This window comes from Talpa occidentalis, unplaced genomic scaffold (assembly GCF_014898055.3).
Source record: "Talpa occidentalis isolate TD23 unplaced genomic scaffold, MPIMG_talOcc4v2.1 talOcc4.12, whole genome shotgun sequence".
In the NCBI taxonomy this organism is placed as follows: domain Eukaryota; kingdom Metazoa; phylum Chordata; class Mammalia; order Eulipotyphla; family Talpidae; genus Talpa; species Talpa occidentalis.
Window position 1 is genome coordinate 73,925,827 of NW_023601212.1, and position 23,700 is coordinate 73,949,526.

The window sequence follows — 23,700 nt, forward strand, 5'->3', positions numbered from 1 at the left end:
AAAATTTAACATTAATGAGTCATAAACCCTCCTTGTATTCTGGTGGAATGATTGATAGTTGGGCAAGGAATCCAACTATTTAAATACATGCAAATTAGGAGCCTTTTATAGTAGTCTGAGTGTGAAACAATGGGGAGATGAACTAAGGTTGTGGTTGTAGGAATGGAAGAGACATTGTCCTACTCAGAGATAAAGTCTGTAATACTAGATAACCTGGGAGAGATCTTTTCCCTTTCCCCATCCCACATATCTGGCTTTGCCTTGTGCATAAGTGATAGTGCCATTTATCAAGATGTACATAATGAGCAGTAAATTTTGAGCAGAAGATAATGGATCCAGTTTTGGACCATTTTAGTTTTGAAATGTGTGTAGTTATATGGGAAGGTGATCATATAATTTATCATACAAACTTAAACAGTTATGAGAGTGAGTGGAATATGCTATTAATAAATAAGATGGGGCAATTAGTATTAACTGATCCTGGCCTAAACAACCCAGAGGTTGTTTACACAATTAAAAATGTGTAGTAAATGTCATTAGAGATGAACCCATTTAGAGAAAATGTGTAGAGTGAAGAGTGCAGTGGGATAAGTGGGATCTTCGAGAAATATTTAAGAAGGGAAAAAAGATTGTAGTCATTGAGTCAGGAAAAAAACCCTGGGGTTAGTGGCCTCACAGACTTGCAAGGAAGAACCATTTTATTTCCTCTTGTCTATTGTTTTAGGAACTGTGCCCCTCATCAGATAATGAGACAGTCCTCATCAGATAATGATTGTCTCTACTGAGAGGTTATATTCTTAAAGAAAGGATTTTTGCTTTTTATTTGAATACTGTATTTAAATGACTTTTTATGTATTATGATATAAAAATTCTCCTAAGCACTTATATATGCTCATTTGTCCAAAATCTGCTAAATGAGATTCAGTTTAAATCCAGATGTCATTTTATATATAGTTTATTCTAAGATTATGATCTGTTTATTCAAATATAGTGAATATAATCACTGTAAGCTTAAAATAAATTTCCATATCAGGAGTAGGAATACATTAATTCTTTAAAATTGAAAATTATAAGCAGCACTTTTTTTCTTCCTTAGAAAATAGGATTCATCAGAAAGTCAGCAGAAAAGTAGAACAAATGAATATTTTATATTCTTAATGGATTATGGTTTGGTGTTTTCCAATATTTTATTATGAAAAAATTCAAATATACCAAAAATTGAAACACTTGTATCCACTAGCTATAATTAATATTTTACTATATTTGTTTTAGCTTTCTTTTTCTTTTCTCTCTTTCTTATTATTAATCAATTCATCTTATTTGCTTTTTTTTGTTTTTGGTATATTTCAAATAAGTTGACTGACTTTTTCTAAGTAGTCTTATCCTTGTTAATTTTTCTGAATGTTTTAATTAAGGTGTCACTATTTTTGTGCAGATGTTTTCAGTTCACCCTTGTTCTGGAAATCTGAGGTTGCTAGTAATTGTTATCAAAGTTTAGAACATTTAAAATAAAGTCTAGTATAGGGTTAAGCTGATTAATACCCTTTTCTTGATAGCTTTATAATCCAGATATTTACAATTTTTACTGTTATCGAAAATAATTTTCAGTGATCTTTTAACACTTTTTTTGTATTCTGAGTAAATATTTATATTCACTATATTGTTTTCAGAGTGGAGAGATCTACAGACCAAGTCATCAAGCCAGTCAATGTGGCAGCTCTATCAAAATGGGTTGGGAAGATACCTCCAGATGTTTTACAAGACATGGCAGTGATTGCACCCATGCTTGCCAAACTTGGATATGACCCCTATGCCAATCCTCCTAATTATGGAAAACCTGATCCCAAAATCCTTGAAAACACTAGAAGGGTAAGTGAGATTTTTAAAGTGTACTGAGAAAACTGTATATGGAATTTAGAAAAAAGCAAAGTTTTTTCTTCTTTGTTTTTTTTTTGTTGTTAAATAAAATTATTTTAAGTTTGAAAAATTCTATTAGTAAAATGGTTTATCATCAGAACTCTCCCCTTGCATCTTAAAGTTAACGGTGGCTCTTGCCAGGGCTATGGGACTTTTCTTTAATATATTTTGCCCAATTTCTAGGAATGTGGTTTAATTGGGGGAAGATTTATTATCATAACAGATTACAACAAATTTGCATAAATACCAGAATTACCAGTGACCTGACATTTACTTCTAGTTTCTTTTTTTCAATTGAATGGCTCCTTTCCTTTTAAACCATTGTTTACTTGAGTCATGATTTCTTGACACTTGAAAACTATACATTGGTTACATTAGTGGGATAATTAAGCAGGTTTAATAAACTACCCTTGATTGAGAGAAAGTTGTGATTAAAGTATAACTACTGCTTTTTATTTTAAATAAGTTGTGCTCACATCTTTGTAATATAGCTTCAGAAAATCTGAAAATTCGGAGATCTAATCTGAATATATATTTTACCAGTTGAATCCTCAATGTATTCTTTCTTGAGATAAAAGATATAAAGTGAAATTTACCATTTTAACAGTTTATATGTGTACAATTCAGTGGTGTGAGTACATTTACTCTGTTGTACAGCTGTCACCACCCATCTTTATCCATCTTCCTGCTCATTACTCACCCACCTCCCCCCAGCCCTAGCAGTCTCAACTCTACTTTCTGTCTCTAGATATATTCCTTTTTTGAAAGTATAGTTTGGGCAAGACAATCATGTTAGCGTAAGTTCATTGATTAGCTATTTGATTTCAAAATTAAAATTCTGTTCCTTTCTCTGGTATCCTCTTGTTTATATTAGTGTGCTCACCTCCCCACAGCCTCATAATATATCTTCTCTTTATTCTGTCTTTCATGTTATACCTAAATTGACAAACACATCTATATTTCATGAGGCCAGTTTCCTTGGAGATTGTTTCCTCTTAGGCATTACTTCATTTTCCTTTTTTACTTCAATGATAACTATATAGGAAGAGTTGTTTTGTAAGACCATCACATATTAAGGCAAATTTTTTCTGTTTTTATTTTATTTTTATTTATTTGTTTGTTTTATTTTATTTTATTTATACAAGCACTGGGTACAGTCAGAAGTGTGGGAGGGTGAGAGAATTCACCAGAGCCAGAGTGGGGAGCAGAGCAGGCAGAAGGACCGAAGTACACTGCTGAGGGGAGCAGCGGGCGGCAGGAGAGGTCTGCGCGCCATGTGGGACCCTCCTCTGGTGGCCGGGGAGCAGCCGGGGATGGAACCGGCACTTCGCAACCCAGCGCTGAACCGCTGCGCCACCGGGGAGGCCCTTTTTTCTGTTGTTAAACAATCCTTGTCCTTTTTATACTTTTCATCTATAAAAATTTTATTTTAAAAATATAAATTTATCGTGTTAAACTTATAAAACTTAAAAGATAAGAGAATGAAGATCCACTTATATTACCACCCAGATATATACCATAGCTAATATTTTGATGGATTTCCCTTCTTTTTCTGCATGCTGTTAAACAAAGGCAAGATTACATATCTTACAAACTTACTTTTGGAACACACAATTTTGTATACAACACATCCTTCTTATTATTCATAAAAAGCATATGCTTTTTAAACATAATTTTTGTGTTATATAGCTTATGAGTTACCTTAAATCCTTTCTGAAACACAGTAGTAAATGAATAAATGAATAAGCAAATAAACTTTATTTTCCATAGTTTATGTCCTATAATCTATTTTTTTTGTTGTTACAGTTTTTGACAAATGGTGCTACAATGAACATCTTTTATATATACTACATTTTAGTTTTTTTTCTTTTTTTTTAAGATTTCACTAATGAAAGTGTAATTAAGCCAGGTCAAAGTATCTAAAATATTTAAACTGCTTGATGTAGGCTGATAAATTATTATTATTTTTTTAAAGATTTACTTATTTATTTATTTATACAAGCACTGGGTACAGTCAGAAGCGAGGGAGTGTGAGAGATTTCAGAGCGGGGAACAGAACAATGAAGTACACTGCTGAGGGGAGCAGCGGGCGGCAGGAGAGGTCTGCGCGCTGTGTGGGACCTTTGCCTGGTGGCCAGGGATCCAACCTGCGCTACAGAGGCTGCGGGCAGCTTTGCAACCCACCGGTCAACCACTGCGCCACTGGGGAGGCCCTGATAAATTATTTTTTAAAATCTTTTGAACTATCAGCATAATATAGGTAATTTTATTTTAGATTTTTGCTAATTTTAATAGGCATCATTAATATTGTTGAATGTTTTCCAGTTATTACTTGCATGTTATCTTCTTTTATAAACCATCTCTTAAGTTTTAAAAATGTTTTATATGTGTTAAAGTGTTGGAAACTGTATTCTGCTAAAGATGAAGTATATATCAGGCTAGCATTCTATTAGTGTTTTTTGTAATTTCTTGATAATTGGGAATTAATAGCTTTCTTCTTTGTACAATACTGAAATGGTTATTATAAACCAAGGTACTTGTACAAATGATATTTAGAGGTTTCCCAAGCAGTAGACATTATAATTTTCCTACATGCAAGTTGGCTTTCTAAATTATTCTTGGCTTGCTTGAATGGTAGGTTGGGAAGAATGCTGTGGTTTGAGTCCATGTGACTAGGGAATTTATTTCATACAATTTGTGGCTTTTGACAGGGTTTCAGAATGCACACTGGGAAAAAAACAACAACAAAAAGCTTTTCCTCCTATCTCTATCTCTAAAGTGACAAATAATTTTGAGGAAGAAAAGATAGAGTGTATACTGTAATAGCATTTTTGAGCAATTGCGTTTTTGTGGTAATGCACACAAGCTGACATTCTTTTTTTGTGGGGTTGGATTTCATAGGCTTTCTTGTAATCCAAATCCTGTGTGTCTTCAAAGTATTTTTGTCTGTAAAAACAAACCTGCTAACATATCTAGCATTGATTATCATGTAGTTTCATGAAGAAATGCTTAAAAACTGATCTTTGATTGTGCACACTGACATGAGAGTGTGTCCAGAGACAGTGGATTGTTCCCTTTAGTTATGGAGTGGGTGTGGGAAAACATTCACATTTTGACCAGGAATATAGAATCCAAAGTTCCAGGCCTAAAAATGTTGGTTTTCATACAATTCTGGGTTAGTCTAAAAGTATTGGTGTCTGAGTCAGCTTACTTTGGGGACATATTGCCCAATTTTGAACAAAAACTCATGTACTTCACAGTTGCTGTGACTCAGATGATAAATTGGAAGATGATAAATTCTAACATATTCCGTACCTTCCCCCACTGACTCTAATCCCAAAATTGCAGTGCATTTTAGTTCTAGTGCCCTCTTGGTTGCTTCCTTAGCCTTCTCCCTCCCTTATAGGGGAAGCGACTAGATTTACAGACCTGTTTGAGATTCTGAAAAACCTGTGGGTCCCTAATTCAGAAATACAGTCACATGTGTGCACAGAATTTTACCCACAATTTTAGTGGATTCATAGATGTCCCAAAATCCATCAAATTAAAGACTTCTATTTTATGTGCTCCTTGATCAAGCACATGGATTCATGTGGCTTTGATTATAAACTATTTGCTGATGATCATAAATCTGTATCTCCCAGTGGGTCTCTTTCTTGGGTCCTAGACTCATTATTTCCAACTGCCTTCCATATATTTCTCCCTGAATGTTCACAAGGTTCTAATTATTTACGAAGATCATCTTCATCTCTGCCCTTTCCACAGTTATGTGAGACATAGTTCATTTACAGGAAATAGTCCCTCTTTTTGTTTTGATACCAGGCAAAATCAAAGGGTGCCCAGGAACCCCATACTGTTAAAAGAAAAAAATCCATGTTGTTTGTTGCAGGGTTCATGCTACCCATGTGCTTAAAAAGCAATGGAATCAAACACTAGTGTGCTTAAAGATTTTTAATCAGTGAGAGGTTTGAGGAATAGAGAAGGAGGAGTAGAAGAGAAAAAGATTTCAAAAATATGCACTGCTGATCAACTCCAAAACCAACCTTGTGGCACCAGTTCAGCCAAATAGGGCAAGGCCTAAGAACAGAGCTTCCAGGAGAACGAATAATCCAAGGCACCTCCTGACAGGAAACACTAACAAGAGGTTGGGCAGGGCCCAGAGGGGTGGGAGAAAAGTTGAGAACCAAAGTTGAAAATGTACTGCCTAATCTGAATCCACCAGAAGGTCGAGGTGGCAACTACCATAGGCTCTCAGGAGACCAGGATCTTCTTGCCTGCTTCTGAACATCCATAAATGATTGCACAAAACAGTAATGCCCAACTTAACTTAGAAAATCCATTATTTATAAATATTAAAATAATAATATAATAATCTGGAATAATTAGATGTAATTTTTTAACCCTGCTGTGATTCAGCTGAAACTATGGAAGACACTTGTAGGTGAGCTTGGTGTCAAATTACCAGTACCTGAAATAGCTTCTAAAAGTACCTACAAAAAAATCCATGAAGATTCCCTAATAAAAATGAACATTATTAAAAAATAAAGATGTGGGCCTCCCTGGTGGTGCAGTGGGTTGAGCGCAGTGCTGTGAAACTGTCCACAGCCTCTGCAGCGCAGGTTTGATTCCTGGCCGCCCAGGGAGACCTCTCCTGTCTTGCTCATTGCTCCCCTCAGCAGTGTCTTTCGGTTGTCTGCCTGTTCTGCTCCCCGCTCTGTCTCTGGTGAATCCTCTCACCCTCCCGCGCCTCTGGCCTGTACCCCCAGCTCTTGTATAAAAATAAATAAATCTTAAAAAAAAATTAAAAATAAAGATGTGAAAAAACTCCATGCTAAAGAATGGGTAAAATTTTCAGTGAGTATATTATTGGTTGTAGACTGCATTCTTACCAATTCCTTAACCCCAGATTACCCACAGCCACAAAAAAGGCAGAACAAAGCTTTGACATATCTTTACTAGTCCTCCTAACTCCAGATTGGAGCCCTTATTTTTTTAAACTATATTTTCAGTGCTTTTTTCATTTTCTCATATCTTTTGTGCTCTTGTTGCCTCTTTTTTTTCCACCTGATTTTAAAATTCCATTTTCATACACTGTTTTAGAAGTTATACTTATTTATTCTTTTTAAAAAAGATATTTATTTATTTATTTATATTAGAACTGGGGTATAGGCCATATGCACGGGAGGGTGAGAGGATTCACCAGAGACAGAATGGGGTACAGAACAGGCAGACTGATGAAATACACTGCTGAGGGGAGCAGCAGGCATGACAGGAGAGGTCTGCATCGCCATGTGAGACCCTTGCTGGCCGGCCGGGATCAAACCGGCATTGCAGAGGCTGCGGACAGCTTCACAGCACTACGCTCAACTGCCTGCGCCACCGGGGGAGGCCCCTTATTTATTCTTTTTTTTTTTTTTTAAAGATTTATTTATTTATTTATACAAGCACTGGGTACAGTCAGAAGCATGGGAGGGTGAGAGAATTCACCAGAGTCAGAGCGGAGAGCAGAGCAGGCAGACTGATGAAGTACACTGCTGAGGGGAGCAGCAGGCAGCAGGAGAGGTCTGCGCGCCATGTGGGACCCTCACCCGATGGCCGGCGATTGAAACAGCGCTGCAGAGGCTGTAGGCAGCTTCGCAACCCAGCGCTCAACCGCTGCACCACCAGGGGAGGCCCCCCTTATTTATTCTTTTAATTGTTAGCTTTAAATATTACTGTTCAGGGCCTCCCTGGTGGCGCAGCGGTTGAGCGCTGGGTTGTGAAGCTGCCCGCAGCCTCTGTAGCACCAGTTCGATCCCCGGCCTCCGGGTCAGGGTCCCACATGGCGCGCAGACCTCTCCTGCCGCCTGCTGCTCCTCTCAGCAGTGTACTTCATCACTCTGCTTGTTCTACTCTCCACTCTGGCTCTGGTGAATTCTCTCACCCTCCCGCGCTTCTGACTGTACTCAGTGCTTGTATAAATAAATAAATCATTAAAAAAAAAGAATGCTTTATTAAAAAAAATAAATATTACTGTTCAACTCTACTTGATCAAATCTAAAGGCATTCAATATTTTAAATCCCGCATAAACATAGTACCTCTTGTCACTGCCCTTTTAATGATCATGGTGCTGTTGTTGAGTATTTTAGCTCTTTAACCATTTATATATAGCCAGTATTTACTCGTATTTATGTACATACTTGCTATTTCCTTTGCTCACAAGTACTTAACATCTAAAATCTTAAGTAGGCTTTCTTATTCTATAATTTTAATATAATAAATAAAACTCTAGCTTTTGTTACTTATTTTGCTTTGTGTACTTGTGCTAGGTGAATTCCTGTATTTTATTAGTTCTGTTAAATTCTCAGCCATTTCACTTTGAATATTTCATCTCCATTCTCTCCAATTTGTCAATGGGCTCCAGTTTTTGAATATAAAATTGTCTCATTCTCCTCTCCAGATCTTTTAATCCCTTTCATGTGTCCTGTCTAATCTGTCTGCTACACTCTTGGTAATTTCTTTGGATTCATTTTTTAATTCATTCATTCTCTCCGCTTTTTAATTGCCCAGAGTTTCAGCACCGCCCCTTTTTCCTGTCAACCCTAACCAGGGGGTAGAGTCTGAAAGCTCTGCCTTCTACCACTGAGTTCACCATGAGTACCATCCATTGTCTCAGAGGCTGGTCTTCACTGTCCCTCGTACAGCAATCTTTTTGTGTTTTTTTTTTTGTTTTTTTTTAAGATTTATTTATTTATTTATACAAGCACTGGGCACAGTCAGAAGTGCGGGAGGGTGAGAGAATTCACCAGAGCCAGAGGGGAGAGCAGAGCAGGCAGAATGACGAAGTACACTGCTGAGGGGAGCAGCGGGCGGCAGGAGAGGTCTGCACACCATGTGGGACCCTCACCCGGTGGCCGGGAATCGAACTGGCGCTGCAGAGGCTGCAGGCAGCTTTGCAACCCAGCGCTCAACCGCTTCGCCACCGGGGAGGCCCTCTTTTTGTTTTTTTTTAAGATTTATTTTATTTATACAAGAGCCAGGGTATAGGCCAGATGTGCGGGAGGGTGAGAGGATTCACCAGAGACAAGTGGGGAACAGAACCGTCAGACTGACGAAACACACTGCTGAGGGGAGCAGCAGGAGAGACAGGAGAGGTCTGCTCGCCATGTGCGTTGCTCCGAGGCTGGCGGGGATCAAACTGGCACTGCAGAGGCTGCGGACAGCTTCTCATCGCTGTGCTCAACCGCCTGCACCACCAGGGAGGCCCTTTTTTTTTTTTTTCTAAAGATTTATTTATTTATGCATATAAGAACTGAGGTACAGGCCAGAGGTGCAGGAGGGTGAAAGGATTCACCAGAGACAGAGTGGGGAACAGACCAGGCAGATGGACCGAAATACACTGCTGAGGGGAGCAGCAGGTGCGACAGGAGAGGTCTGTCATGCCATGTGGGAATCTCCCTGGCTGGCCAGCATCGATCCTGCGTTGCAGAGGCTGCAGATTGCTTCATAGTGTGGTGCTTAACCCCTTGTACCACCAGGGAGGCCCTAGGTTCTGTCTTTTTAAGAATAAAAATTCTTAATTGTAATGCCTACCTTAGTAACCTTTTTCTTTGTGTCTAATTATTTTTTGTGTGTTCAATATTCTTTGTTATTCCTAAATCATGTAAAATAGCTTTTGTTAAGTAAAAGACAAAATTTTAGGACAGTAAATTTTAATTAAATTGGCCTATATAGCTAAGACCAAAAAGATAAAGTGGAAATTGCCAGTTTATTGTCATCCTTTACCTTTACCAGGTCAATGAACACAGCTTGCAACACAAGTGAGCCTTGTTCTGGCAAGACTCTTGCAATAAAGGGATTTCCTCAATCTCTAACCACACTAACATAACTAGTCATATAAACTAATCTGCAGGTTTTGAGATGGCATTTACCATCTCTGTGAAAAATTGCACATCACTCATTAAGTCTAGTCATATCTGTGGTGGAGAAACAGTGATTGTATTTGCTGAACTGGAATTACTAGCAGAATTCAAAAAGCTGATCATATTAATTTAACCACAAGTCAATCTTATTTAAATCAGGACTGTCCAACAAAAATATGCTACCAACCATTCACTATCTGAATTCTGCTGTATCAGCTCAATTTAAATACGGTCACATATGGCACTGGAAGGGATCATGCTCAGCAAAATAAGCCAGAAAGAAAAAGAAAAATACCGGATGGTCTCACTCGTAGCAGGAATCTAGAAAACTTAAATAAGGGACCAGGAAAATGAATAACTATAAGAAAGTGAAAATCAAAATCAACAAAAAACTATGAACCAGAGACACTCTATGGGGGGTAGGGGGCGGGGAGGGGAGGGATTGGGGTCAAAATAAGGGGGTTGCAATTGTATGGGGAACATAAAAATAAAATTTATTAAAAATAAATAAATAAAAATAAATAAATACGGTCACATAAAAAAGTCATGAGACACTTCTGTTTTGTAATAAATTAGACAGTGCCAACAGTTACTCAACCAGCTCTGCCCTTTCTGACTTCTTAATACCAGCAAAGATCATTTTTGTGACACGGGTATACTTCTTCGGATTTTCAAAGTACTCTATCCATGTCTCCTGTTGTCCTATAAGAGAATCCAGTAGTTTAACCTGCCTTTCATCCAAGCAGACATTGTAGATTTGGCTCAAACTTGTCCTTCTCTCGCTTCCCCATGGTATAGCACAGGGCACCCTTCTAAACAAAAAACTTCTTGCTTTTCTTAACGTCACCCATTTTTAAATTACTCCTTTGTCCTGAGCAACACAAGGCTTCTTGCTTTTAAGCCGGCAGTCTGGCTCTTTCATGTCCACATATTACTGGGAATAGGCCTGAGTTCTGCCACCTGTCACTAGCAAAAAGGCCAGTAAGTAGAAACAGAAATTGAATCTCTAAGAGCCCTTATGACCATTGGTCTGAGAGCACAGGGGGACTGTTCTGCCATCTCATCTTGAGCTGGTCTTTTTATAATAAGCTAAACAAAAACAAACAGTCCATCAGAATAGCCCATCATAGTTGATCCTCTTGGTGTTCATCACATCAGCCCCCAGAGTTTGTTGTCAACTTCTTGGTAATGTTGACCCAGGTACATCCAATAGCATCAGTGTCCAACACTCATTCAGGCATCAGGGGGCAAGAATCTCTGTCGTTGTTTTGCATAGAAGAACTGGGGTGTAGGCTAGAGGTGCAGGGGTGGGGGTGAGAGGATTCATCAGAGACAAAGTGGGGAGCAGAACAGGTGGATTTACTGAAATATACTGCTGAGGGAAGCAGCAGGCGAGACAGGAGAATGGTGGGCAAGACAGGAGAGGTCTGCTGCGCTATATGTGGGTTAGCTCTCTGACTGGGGATCGAACTCAGGCTGTAGTGGTGATAGCACTGAGACTTAACCCCTAGGCCAGCAGGGAGGCCCAAGAATATCAGTTTTAAAGCAAGAGTTTTTGTTTAAAAAACAATATTGTGTGTATGTGCAGATTCTTGTACTAGGTATGGTGCCCTTCCCTTCTTCCCTAGGCCTCTATTACAAGGACAGGGCCTTGTTTATTATTCATCGGTGTTAGTGTGATCAGACTTCCTCCACCTGCTCAAAGCCTGGGCTGGCTGCCTAGTGTTTATGTTACACCATTTACTATTCCATTTCATACCATTTTTTACAAGGCCACAAAGATGTTCTTCTATGTTATCTGATAAAACCTTTATTGCTTTGCCTTTATCATTTAGATCTGCAACTAACATGGATCTGATTTTTTTTTAATCACGATAAAAATTACATTAAATGTATCATCTTTAACATTTTAAAGCATACAGTTCAGTGGTATTAAGTATATTGATGTTGTTGTGATATCCAGAATTTTTTCATCATGCAAAATAAACTCTACCCATTATACAGCTCCCATTCTTTCCTTCCCCACAGCCCCTGGCAATCACCATGCCACTTTCTATCTCTGAATTTGACTACTCTAGGTACCTGCTATGAGTAGAATCATACAGTATTTGTCTTTCTATCACTGACTTATTTCACTTAGCATAATGTTTTCAAGGTTCATGTATGTTGTAAATGTGACAGAATTTCCTTTTTAAAAACTAATATGTTATATTTATATACCACATTTTGTTTATCCATTCATTTATACTGCTTCCTCCTTGTGAATAATGCTGCTATGAACATGGGTGTACAAATATCTCTTTGAGGTTCTGTTTTAATTCTTTTAGATATGTACCCAGAACTGGAATAGCTGGATTATATTGTAATCTTATTTAATTTTTTAGGAATTGCCACACTGTTGTCTAGAGCAGTTGCTCCATTCTACAGTTGCACCAACACTGCCCAAGGGTTTCAATTTCTCTACATCCTTTCCAACACATATTATTTTCTGTTTTTTAAAATAATAGTAATCCTAATTAGATTACTAATGGGTGTAAAGTGATACCTTATTATAGTTTTCCACGTGTATTTGTCTAGTTAATGATATTGAACATCTTCCATATGCATCTGGCCACTAATTTTTCATCTTTGGGAAAATGTCTGTTCAAGTTCTTTGCCTATTTTTTAATTGAGTTATTTGATTTTTTTTTTCATTTTTTCAACAGATTTTTTTTTTTTAAAGAATGGATTTTTGAGGAGAAAAAACATGGGCCAGAGAAGTATGGAATAGAAAATAAATGCAAATGTAAGCTATTTTTCTAGTTGTTTTGTAACCACAACAAATTAGTACAGAGAATGCCCTGTAAAAAAAAACAACACAATGAAGGTTGAAAGATTTTTTTTTTTTTTTTAAATAGAGGCATGTTTTATTTATTTATTTGTTTGTTTGTTTATACAAGCACTGGGTACAGTCAGAAGCGCGGGAGGGTGAGAGAATTCACCAGAGCCAGAGCGGGGAGCAGAGCAGGCAGAAGGACCGAAGTACACTGCTGAGGGGAGCAGCGGGCGGCAGGAGAGGTCTGCGCGCCATGTGGGACCCTCCTCTGGTGGCCGGGGAGCAGCCGGGGATCAAACCGGCGCTGCAGAGGCCGCGGGCAGCTTCGCAACCCAGCGCTCAACCGCTGCGCCACCGGGGAGGCCCTGAAGGTTGAAAGATTGAGGTGTTCCCTTAGGCAAGGCTGAAGATTTCAGTCTCTGGTATTTGGAATTTAGGCCACAGTCCTTGTTTTTGGGTGGATCACTGAGTGCGTGATACAGTCCATGCTTTTAACCAGATTTGAACAGAAGAATGGTTACCTGGTCCAGATAGAAGCAGATGAAATGTTTGGTTTCATGTGTCAGGTAACTATGAAGTTCCTGCCCAAAATGCAGTGCTAGGTAGGATTGTACTTCTTGACAAACTCCTTAATATGGGCCGCAATGTCCTTCCCTATGTTGTATTTCTCCAACGCCTGAGTACCACACTCCACCCAGTCCTGCTGTATCTCCTCCTCCACACTTCGGCAGTGTTGATCAGGGCCTTTCAGTTGCCCATGGTTACCATGGAGCAGGGGCTGCATCCCTGTCCAGGGGAGAGCCTGGGGGCTCAGACCTGGTGAGAGCCTCTGTAGCTACTGAAGCTGCAGTGCATCTCGAGATGTTTGGTTTTTTATTATTGAGTTATAGAAGTACATTATATGTTCAGCATATTCCTTATCAGATAGGATTTGCAAATATCTCTTTCTTTCGTGACATTGAGTTTATTAATAATGTAAATCATCAACTCTTTCTAGCTTTAGTAAGTTTACATAACCTCAGAAGAATACCATTTCATAGTTCCCCATTCCCTCCTCCCCTTTCCCCCTGGGAGTCATCAGTCTGCTTTCTGTCTCTATGGACATTATTATTTTGAATATTTATATAAAAGGAATTGTACTATGTGTCCTTTTCTGTCTGGCTTGTATACTTACAATGTTTTCATGCTTCACTTCTTTTAAAGACTTAATAGTATTCCATTGTATGCATCTACTTCATTTGTTTATCCATTTGTCTGTTGATGGACATTGGGTGTTTCCACCTTTTGGCCATTATGAATAGTGCTGCTATGAACATTTGTGTTCAAGTTTCTTTGTGGACATATGTGTTCATTTCTCTTAAATATATACCTAGCAGTGGAATCGCTGGGTCATAAGATAATTTTTTGTTTAACTGTTTGAGAAATTACTAAATAATTTTCCACAATGGTTGTGCCATTTTCCATTCCCATCAGCAATGCACAAGAGTTCCTGTTTCTTCACTTCCTTATTAACATTGTATTTTCCATTTTTAAAATTCTAGCATCCTAGCATGTGTGAAGTGGTTTCTCATTCTGGTTTGATTTATATTTCCTTAGTGATCAATAAATTTGAACATTTTTCACATGCTTATTGTCCATTTCTGTATCTCCTTTGGAGAAATGTCTATTCAGATACACTCTATTTTAAAATTGGTTTTTCTTTTTTAAACATAAAAGTTCTTAAAATATTCTGAATACCAAACTCTTGTCAGATTTATGATTGCAAGTGCTTTTCCCATTCTGTATGTTGTCTTTTCAGTCTCTTGATATTATCTTTTGATGGACAAAAAATTTTAATTTTTTTGCAGTCCAATTTATCCAATTTTCCTTTTGTTGCCTTTGCTCTTGAAGTCAGATATAAGAATTCATTACCACATCTGAAGTTAAGAATATTTACTTCCCCCTCCCCAAAAAAGAATAATCTATGTTGTCTAACTTCACGGAAAAGTTAATACATTGAAACATTGTTCTTGAAAACATTGTTGGAATAGAATATCATGCTTTTGAACTGATTAACATTTGTTTCTTCTTGATATAGGAAGTATTAATAGCTTTTATTGAGTTGTTTTTAAGCAGCACAAGATTACTGAACTCTCCAGGATCCCGTTATGATTTGCAAAGCTGCCAAAATTTTAGACAAATGAGAATATGTAAACACACATGTTATCAGCCAATCATATTTGTGTTTAGAGATAAGGAGTCTCTGGTGGGCCACAAAAGACCAGTGGAATTAAAGATGTAAAATTCAAACCCTAGACTCCTTCCTGTATGATCATATTCTAGTAGGAGTTGTGTTTACTCTGCATGGAATAGGAAAAGGAAGACACACACTGAAGAAAACAGTGAGCAAAAGCAATATCTTCAAGTGTTCAGGACTGACACAGTGCTTAGCACATAGTAGGGTCATTAATACATGTTTCTGGAGATTATTTAAATTCTTATTTTACAAGAATGTTTTTAGTTAAATCAGGGATTGGCACGTCAGAGCTTCAGGCCAAGTCTGGTCTACCACCCTTTTTGTAAGTAAAGTTTTATTAGAACATATTACACTATTTATATATTCTCTATATCAGCTTTTGCACTATAGCAGCAGAGTCGAGTAGATGTGAAAGTGAATATAGGAACCACAAAGCCTAAGTCTTTACTGTTTGGCATTTTACAAAGCAGCTTGTGGTAGGTTGCTAATCTTTGAGTTTAATCCTCAATTTCAGGCCATTTGCAAGTTTTGTATTTCTTATAATCTTATCCAGTGAGTTTTGTAGGGTTCATATATTTGTTGTGTTGAAAATATTTTTCCCGACTTTTCCATACTTTGACAAAAATTGGAAAAGCCTATTATACCAGATAGATTCAATAGAGTCTAGATTCAGCTATTAGATTCATAAGTTGTTGAATTTTTGCCATATTTGTGTTTTTTCTCTCTGCACATGTATGTGCACATGTATTTTTGTTGTTGCTGCTACTGTGAGTTATTTGAAACTTGTAAATACTGTGCTCCTTCAGCATACAACTCTAAAAATATGAACATTTTTCTGCGTAATCCATTGTTTCAAAATTTGAAGACACATGTATGGGCTATTTATTTGTGTGTAAAGCTTATACACTTCTGTAGCACTTTGTTCATCCCAGTGTTCCCAGTGTTCTTATAAACTGTAGAAATTCTAAGTATAATACTCTAGTCATCTATTGCTTACACGTGATAGGTGAATAATAGCCCCCTAAAGAGTCCCATGTCCTAATCACTAGGCCCTGTGAACATATCTTTTGTGGCAAAAGGAACTTTGCAGATGCAATTAAGGAACTTACAAATGAGGAGATTGTGCTGTATTATCTGGGTAGGCCCAATGTAATCATGAGGGTCCTTTTAAGAGGGAGGCAGAAGAGCAAAGGCAGAGAACATGAATGGAAGTTGGAAGCAGAATCAGTGGGAAAAAAAGTATCAGTGCTATACTGTTGCCATTGAAGATGGCAAAGCTAAGCATTTTCAAACCAGATTTTAAAGCCATCAACTTCTGGTTCTTTTTTTTTTCCCCTCCAAGTCTTTGCCTCAATTTCTCTCCTCTTGCCATTTACTATTATCATCAAGAAGAAACCTGGTAGCACCTTCAACGCTTGCTTGGAAATCTTAGCTGAACCATCTGGTTTATAGTTTATTTGGTTCACTTTCTACATTCCATCTAACTGCAAGTGACAGGGTTACTGAACTTTCTGGTCCTACATATCAAAAATTGCCCTGCCATCAGTTTCTAAACAGATGTTCATGCTTTCCTTAAAATTCTCACAGGCAGCTTCCTCAAAGTCCAAGCTCTATGGACAAAACTACCTTCAAGATAAAGTGTATTACCAGAGCTTAACTTGGTGGAAGGGAAGTACCCAACTCCTACCCTCTTCTAGCCTTCCTGTTTTAGTGAAGGGAGTGGGAAGTGAAGCTGAGAAGCACTTGTGAATGTCACAGTCCAGGCATGCTGATTCCCTAAAAGACTGAGACCTAATGCGTTTATAGAACATTTTCTGCTGCACACACACACTTAACCACCACACCAATCAGTTGCATAATAACAGTGGATTAATACTGAAAAACTATAATGTGTATATGCTATTTTAAAAAGAAGTCTGTAGGAAAACTCACAACAATAGTGGGAACAAAAATTAGAACACTACAACATTGTGGAAAATTTTAGCTCTGATACCTTGCTATGGCAAATAGTAAATGTAGCCTAATTTCTAACCAGATAAACAGAAAGACTTGCCCAAAAGGCTTATCTCAGTCCCTTTTACTGAACACATCATACCTGCTTTCAACAAAAAATTACAAAATGCTAAAAAGGGAAAAAACACAGTTTGAAGATGTAACAGGGCCCCAGGAACATGGTCCTTGCTGTATTATTGGATCAACCTGGTTCTTTTTTGTTCCCTTTCTTCCTTCCTTCCTTCCCTCTTAGTGGTGGGCAGGGATGGTAAACATAAAACCAGGTAAAGTACCTGTAGTTGCTTAAAGGTCCTGAAACACAAGAAAACCTCTGAGTCCAACCAATACCCTATTTACAAAACCCTAGCAACGAGAACCCTACTTCCCCACTATCCCATCCTTGTGATCAGCCCAGTCAAACCAGGGCCCCTACCCCTCTCAACATAGGAGTATGATCATAGCAGTTGCTGCCCCTCCCCTAGTGTATAATCAACAATAAACATTCCTCCCTGAAAACCTATAATTGGCTTTGTCAGTTATAAGAGGTAAAGGTTTAAAGGTTTTGTCAAAGCTGTATGGGATTATTTGGTGGAAACCAAAGAGCTTTCAGAATCAGTAACAATTTGGGAACCACAAATGGACAGGGGTGTCTCTCTCTTTGAGACCCCTTGTCCGGTGTCTGTGACATTGGACTGCCGACTCGCCTGCACTACCCAAGTGTCAGCAAATGTTCTTTTTTTCCTCAAATCCTCCAGGAAGGTAAGTGGGACCATCCTGAGGCTTGGCTTTACTTTTGCTTGAAGTAAGAACAGGGTAGAGAGCTCTTAAATGAGTCAAATGGTGCCCCAACAGGCCCACAGATAGCATGTCTTTGGGTGCCCACTCTGAGCTGCTGGGAAAGGGAACAACTTGGACAAAAAATTAAGTAAATTAGGAAAATGGAGGTTTTCTGTACTTCTCTTAAGTCCGGGGATGCCACACCCTTGCTAGAAAGGTGGACAGCATGGGGTGGAAATCAACAACCTCTTTAGAAAAGTCTGTAAGAAGGTCTGTAAGATAATTCTGTGAGGAAAAGACTTAGAGGCGACCATCCTGTGAGGAAATAGCCTTTTAGGAGAAAAGTCTGTGAGGATTAAAATGTGGAGAAAAATTAGTAAAGAGAAAAGTCTATGAAGAGAGAATTTTGTGAGAACTAAGCATTCATATCGGGTTAAAGATGGTGCCTATAAAAAATTCTAAGCTCAGGAATTAATAGAAACTAATCCAAATTCTTTTTTAAGAAAACTTTTGGTTAACGAGAACTAGTTCAAAATGTAATGGTTTAAAGCATGCATATCTTTAACTTTAAAGATACCTGTGTTTGTTAATCAGAATTAATTCATGGTATCCAACAAGGAAGGGTAACTGACTTGGTTTCAAAGTTTAATGACTAATATCAAAACAGACCTAATAGGGAGTTTTTGTGGTTAAGCTCAAGTCAGAAATGTTAATCTGAAATCAGAAATGGCATCCTGAAGGTAAAAAAAAAAAAAAGAGGTAAAGGTTTAAACAAGTGAGGCAGTCATTTGGTATAGACTTTTTTTTTTTTTTTTAAAGATTTATTTATTTATTTATACATGCACTGGGTACAGTCAGAAGCACGGGAGGGTGAGAGAATTCACCAGAGCCAGAGCAGGGAGCAGAACAGGCAGGAGGACCGAAGTACACTGCTGAGGGGAGCAGCGGGCGGCAGGAGAGGTCTGCGTACCATGTGGGACCCTCCTCCGGTGGCTGGGGAGCAGCTGGGGATCGAACCAGCACTGCAGAGGCTGCGGGCAGCTTCGCAACCCAGCGCTCAACTGCTGTGCCACCGGGGAGGCCCTGGTATAGACTTTTATAGTTATTATGAATTATGTGTTTGAAATTATGTCCTAATTATTGCTAGTATTAGAAACATAATTTTAAATATTGAAAAGAGCAGCTTTTAAATAAAATTTTATGAGATTAGAAGGATTTATCAATTTAAGAATCATCTAATATTAAATCATTATAGGAATTTGAGTAAATGGAAAAAAGTACATTTTCTAGGGTTTGATCCAGGATTGTAAGGTTGGGACATTCAAAAGGAAATCAGGAGGAGCATGTTCTTAAATTGTGTGAATTCTGTGTTGGTTGAGGGAGGAGAAGTGGCTACAGGCTTGCTTTCTCTCTTAGCTAATATATTTGGAACTTTAAATGTGGGAATACTTTTTTGTCTTCTTCAGACACTCTTGAGTCTTTACCCAGCCAGCCCACATTTGGAAGCACTCAGACAAACGTGGAAAAGTAGGGCTTAGAGTGAATGGTGATGTCTCTCAGTCTTGCCACTCTGGCTGGTCTGACAGGCTTCCCTTCCATTCTAAATTCACCAAGAATGAAGAAATAACTCAATTCTATCAGGTATTGCAAGCATCCTGAAGTGATGATGACAGTACTTATTTCCTTAATCTCATACTTGGCTTTGTTTTTCCAGGTCTATAAAGGAGAATTTCAACTACCTGAATTTCTGAAAGAAAAACCTCAGGTACTGTGGATTCATCTGTAGAATATAGAGAAGTCCTACAAGTCAATTAAGAAACTTAACAGAAAATTGGGGACAAGACTTAACATACTTACTCTCATTAGTTTCCCTTAATACCTCACACACATACTTAGAAAAGTGCCTGTAACAGACCTTAACTTTTTTTTTTTTTTTAAGATTTATTTATTTATTTATACAAGCACTGGGTACAGTCAGAAGCGCTGGAGGGTGAGAGAATTCACCAGAGCCAGAGCGGGGAGCAGAGCAGGCAGAAGGACCGCAGTACACTGCTGAGGGGAGCAGCGGGCAGCAGGAGAGGTCTGCGCGCCATGTGGGACCCTCCTCTGGTGGCCGGGGAGTAGCCGGGAATCGAATCAGCACTGCAGAGGCTGTGGGCAGCTTCACAACCCAGCGCTGAACCGCTGTGCCACCGGGGAGGCCCAGACCTTAACTTCTAATAAATAAGAAAACTGAAGCCCATGGAACCTCAAGTTTGATAATTTAGCTAGAATGGCTCACACAACTCAGGAAAGTGCTATATGCTTAGGATTATAATTTTATTACAAAGAATATAAATAGGATCAGTCAAATAAAGAGACACATAAGACAAAGTCTGGGGGGATCTCAAACATGGAGCTTATGTGCCCACTTTCCATGGAATCAGGGTTATACATCAGTGTGTTCACCAACCAGGAAACTTCAGCATCCAGAGTTTTATTGAGGGGGGGGGCTGCCAAGGGAGGGTAATGTCTGTAATTGAATAATTAACCCTGTTACTGAACTCAATCCCCAGCCAAACTCCCCTGCTTAGAGGTTGTGTTGGTGCAAAGCCCCAACCTCTAAAAACACAGTTGTCTTTTCAATGACCAAGTCTCATCTGCAATCATCTATGAATATAAATTCAAGTATCCAGGGGGCTCATGAATAACAAAGACACCCCCCCACCCCCGTTACCAGGGAAATTTTTAAGAATTTAGTCTCCCTGCCAGGAACCAGGCAGAAAGACCAGTCTAATTGTTTATTATACAATTCTAGCAGACTGAGTTCATTAGAAAGTACAATCAGAGCCTGCAAGCTGCACCTGACATTCTATGCAGCGGTCACATCCATCTTGTGCTGAACAACTTTAAGGACTTTAAAATATCTTTTGCTTCCTTCAACAGACTGAGCAAGTGGAGTAACAGATGCAAGAACCTCTTTCATACACAAGGTGAGAGCTGGGAACTTTTCTCTGTCTTGGGTTCCCTGTTTGGGTTCATAGGAAGCAGGGTGATGGGGGTGGAGAGCACAGCTCTGGAAGTCATTCTACCTGGGTTTGGATCTTGGTTCTGTGTGGCATTAAACAACTTACTTAACTTCTCTGTGTCTTAATTTCCACAAATGTAAAATGAAGATGATATTAATAAGAGAATAGTGGTTAGAATTTTAGCCATAATAATGTCTACAAAAGTGCGGCACTGTAGGCACTCAGTGTTATTTTCAATATGAAGAGGGCTATAAAACGATAGCATATTGTAGTTGCAAGAAACCTAGAGCCCATCAAGCCCGACCACCTGTTTGCTGATAAGGAATCTAATCCTAAACAGAGTAGGTTGTTTGTCAAGGTTGTATCACAGTAAGGAGAAACCCAGGGCTAGAGAACAGCCTCCTGACTTTAAGGAAGGACTTCTTATAACACATGTGCTGCTTTCTCTGTGTGCAGGATATGCAAATGTATTTACTTTAATGTTTTTGGGGTTAGTTGGTTGTTTTTTAAGTCTGCCCTTGCTGATTTTAATGTATCATGATGTCTTACGTTTCTTCATTTGTCTCATGGTAACTAAGGGCTACTGTGTGGGCCAGGCCAGGCATGCCTTTATATCTAAGGAGTCTCATTGGGTACATATCTAGGGAGGTCAGCCAATTAATGGCAAAACTGGATTATGAACCCAGACCTTCTGAAGTAACTTCTGAGAACTAATAATCCCTTTCTCACACTTTAAGAGTCTGTTTTTCTCTGAGTGATGTGGTGATAGCCTTAATCATTTGTGATTTGAAAAGCATTTTAAAAAATCCTTCCATTTTCTTGTAAATAGCAAATTCATCTTTCCATGTGATTGAATGGTATTCCACTGTGGGTATATATCACATTTTCCATTATCCAGGCCTCTATCAGTGTGGAGTTAGGTTGCATCCATATTTTAACTATTGTAAATAATGTCACAATAAACATTATTGAGCATTTAATATATTTTTTAAAGATTTATTTATTTATTTATTTATACAAGCACTGGGTACAGTCAGAAGCACGGGAGGGTGAGAGAATTCACCAGAGCCAGAGCGGGGAGCAGAGCAGGCAGAAGGACCGAAGTACACTGCTGAGGGGAGCAGCGGGCGGCAGGAGAGGTCTGTGCGCCATGTGGGACCCTCCTCTGGTGGCTGGGGAGCAGCTAGGGATCGAACCGGCGCTGCAGAGGCTGCGAGCAGCTTCGCAACCCAGCTTTCAACCGCTGTGCCACCGGGGAGGCCTGAGCATTTAATATTTTGAACTGATGGTTTCATGTTGTTCAGATAGATGCCCAGAAGTGGAAATTGCTAGATCACATGATATTTCTAGTTTTACTTTTTTAGAGAAGTCTAGAGGTCTGCTTTCCAAAATGACTGTACCGTTTACATTCCCATCAGAGTGTATAACGGTGTATCCTTGCCAACAGTTATTAGGGGTCTTTGTGAGTCTTTGTATGTCATTCTCACAAGTGTGAGATGATTTCTCATTGTGATTTTGATTTGCATTTCCCTTAGTAGAAGTGGCAGTGTCCTATGTCTGTTGTCCTGTATTCCTTGTTCTGCACATTGAAGCTTCTGGCAGGTATCTAAAAGCATTCCTCATAGAGGGAGAATGTGCCTCTCCTGCAGTCTTTCTGAGGCAGCTGTTCTCATTGTCCATCCTCCTGCCTGGATGGCTTATGCCAGGCCCACAACTGGGAAGGAATCCGTGTGGTGCTGGGGAGGACCAACTGTGACTCCGACCTGTAATTGCGTTCTGTTTGTTTGCCCTAGGGGACACTGCTGCCTTTTCAGTGGAAGGGAAACTTCTAGGATTGGCTGTCTCCACTGAGATCAGTGGAGTGTGTGTACCGTGACCCATATCTCCTGTTCCTTTGCCAGGCTCCTCCCACTGAGAGGGTGGGACATCAACACACATTTGGGCCTTGCTGCGTGATCTGCTTCCCAAGCACAGTGCTCTTGATCCTAATCACATGTACAGCCCTGTGGGTAAGGAGTCCAAAGGGGTCGTGTGCTTTCTGTTAAAACTGCCCTGGTCCTCATCTTTTCTTACGAGATTCCAAACTTTGTTTTCAATAGAAGGGTTTAAAAATGGGATTCTATAAACAAAATTGGGCAGTTTCATCTTGGAATACGTTGTCTGTACACATTCTGATGTTTTGTAGAACACTTGTACTTGCTTATATGTATTGATGTGGATAATATTAAATATCTTAATTATTTAAATAATTCATTGTATTGTTTCTGAGAAGCTGAGAAATTACTGTATACATTTACAACTTAATGACTTTTGTATTTTATTTTTCAAAATAAAAGCTTTAAATGTGAAGCATTCTAGGAGTTTACATGTTTTCATTACTGTGATTTCAGGGAAGCAGTGAGATATCAGATGGTCTTCTGATAAACCATAGTTTCCTCTATTGATGTATGTAGATATCCTCTCTCGTCATCACTAATTTCTTAGTGAAGTTTTTCTGTAATTTATTTCAGACATTCAGCTGTCTCAGTATCCAGTTCTTCTAGTTCATGCTTACATAGTATATTTAAGGACAGAGAAGTTAGAGTTTCCAGATGTTCTCTAGAAGCCAAACAGTAGTAGTAATTCCCATTTATCCAATGTGTCCCATGCACTGGGTACTTGTTATATATATGTTATCTCATCTCTGGCCTGAAAACTATCTCCTCCAGTCATATCCCATCTTAGTAATTGTTTTCTACCCACTCTCTCAGGCCAGAAACCTGAGAGTCACACTTGATTTTACTTTTTTGCCCTTTTTTTTTTTTTTTAAAAGATTTATTCATTCATGCACACAAGAACCGGGGCACAGGCAAGATGCACAGGAAGGTGAGAGGATTCACCAGAGACAGAGGGGGGAACAGAACAGGCAGACTGACTGAAATACACTGCTGAGGGGAGCAGTGGGCGAGACAGGAAAGGTCTGCCGCGCCATGTGGGATTCTCACCAGCCGGCTGAGATCGAACCTGCGCTGCAGAGGCTGCCGACAGCTTCACAGCGCTGTGCTCAACTTCCT

General features: G+C 39.0%; 1 protein-coding gene across 3 annotated transcripts in view; it reads left to right on the plus strand.

Moving 5' to 3' along the window:
• Window positions 1–22,999, plus strand: part of TPST1 (tyrosylprotein sulfotransferase 1) — a 45,745-nt gene extending 22,746 nt beyond the window's left edge. For 2 of the 3 annotated variants that reach the window (XM_037506779.1, XM_037506780.2), the window contains exons 3-6: window positions 1,671–1,869; window positions 19,354–19,404; window positions 20,565–20,611; window positions 22,441–22,999. In XM_037506779.1, the coding sequence (XP_037362676.1) occupies window positions 1,671–1,869; window positions 19,354–19,404; window positions 20,565–20,582 (268 nt within the window). In that variant the 3' untranslated portion in view covers window positions 20,583–20,611; window positions 22,441–22,999. The remainder of the gene's footprint in view (window positions 1–1,670; window positions 1,870–19,353; window positions 19,405–20,564; window positions 20,612–22,440) is intronic. The other variant, XM_037506781.2, reaches the window with a different exon arrangement.
• Window positions 23,000–23,700: the final 701 nt, after the last annotated feature.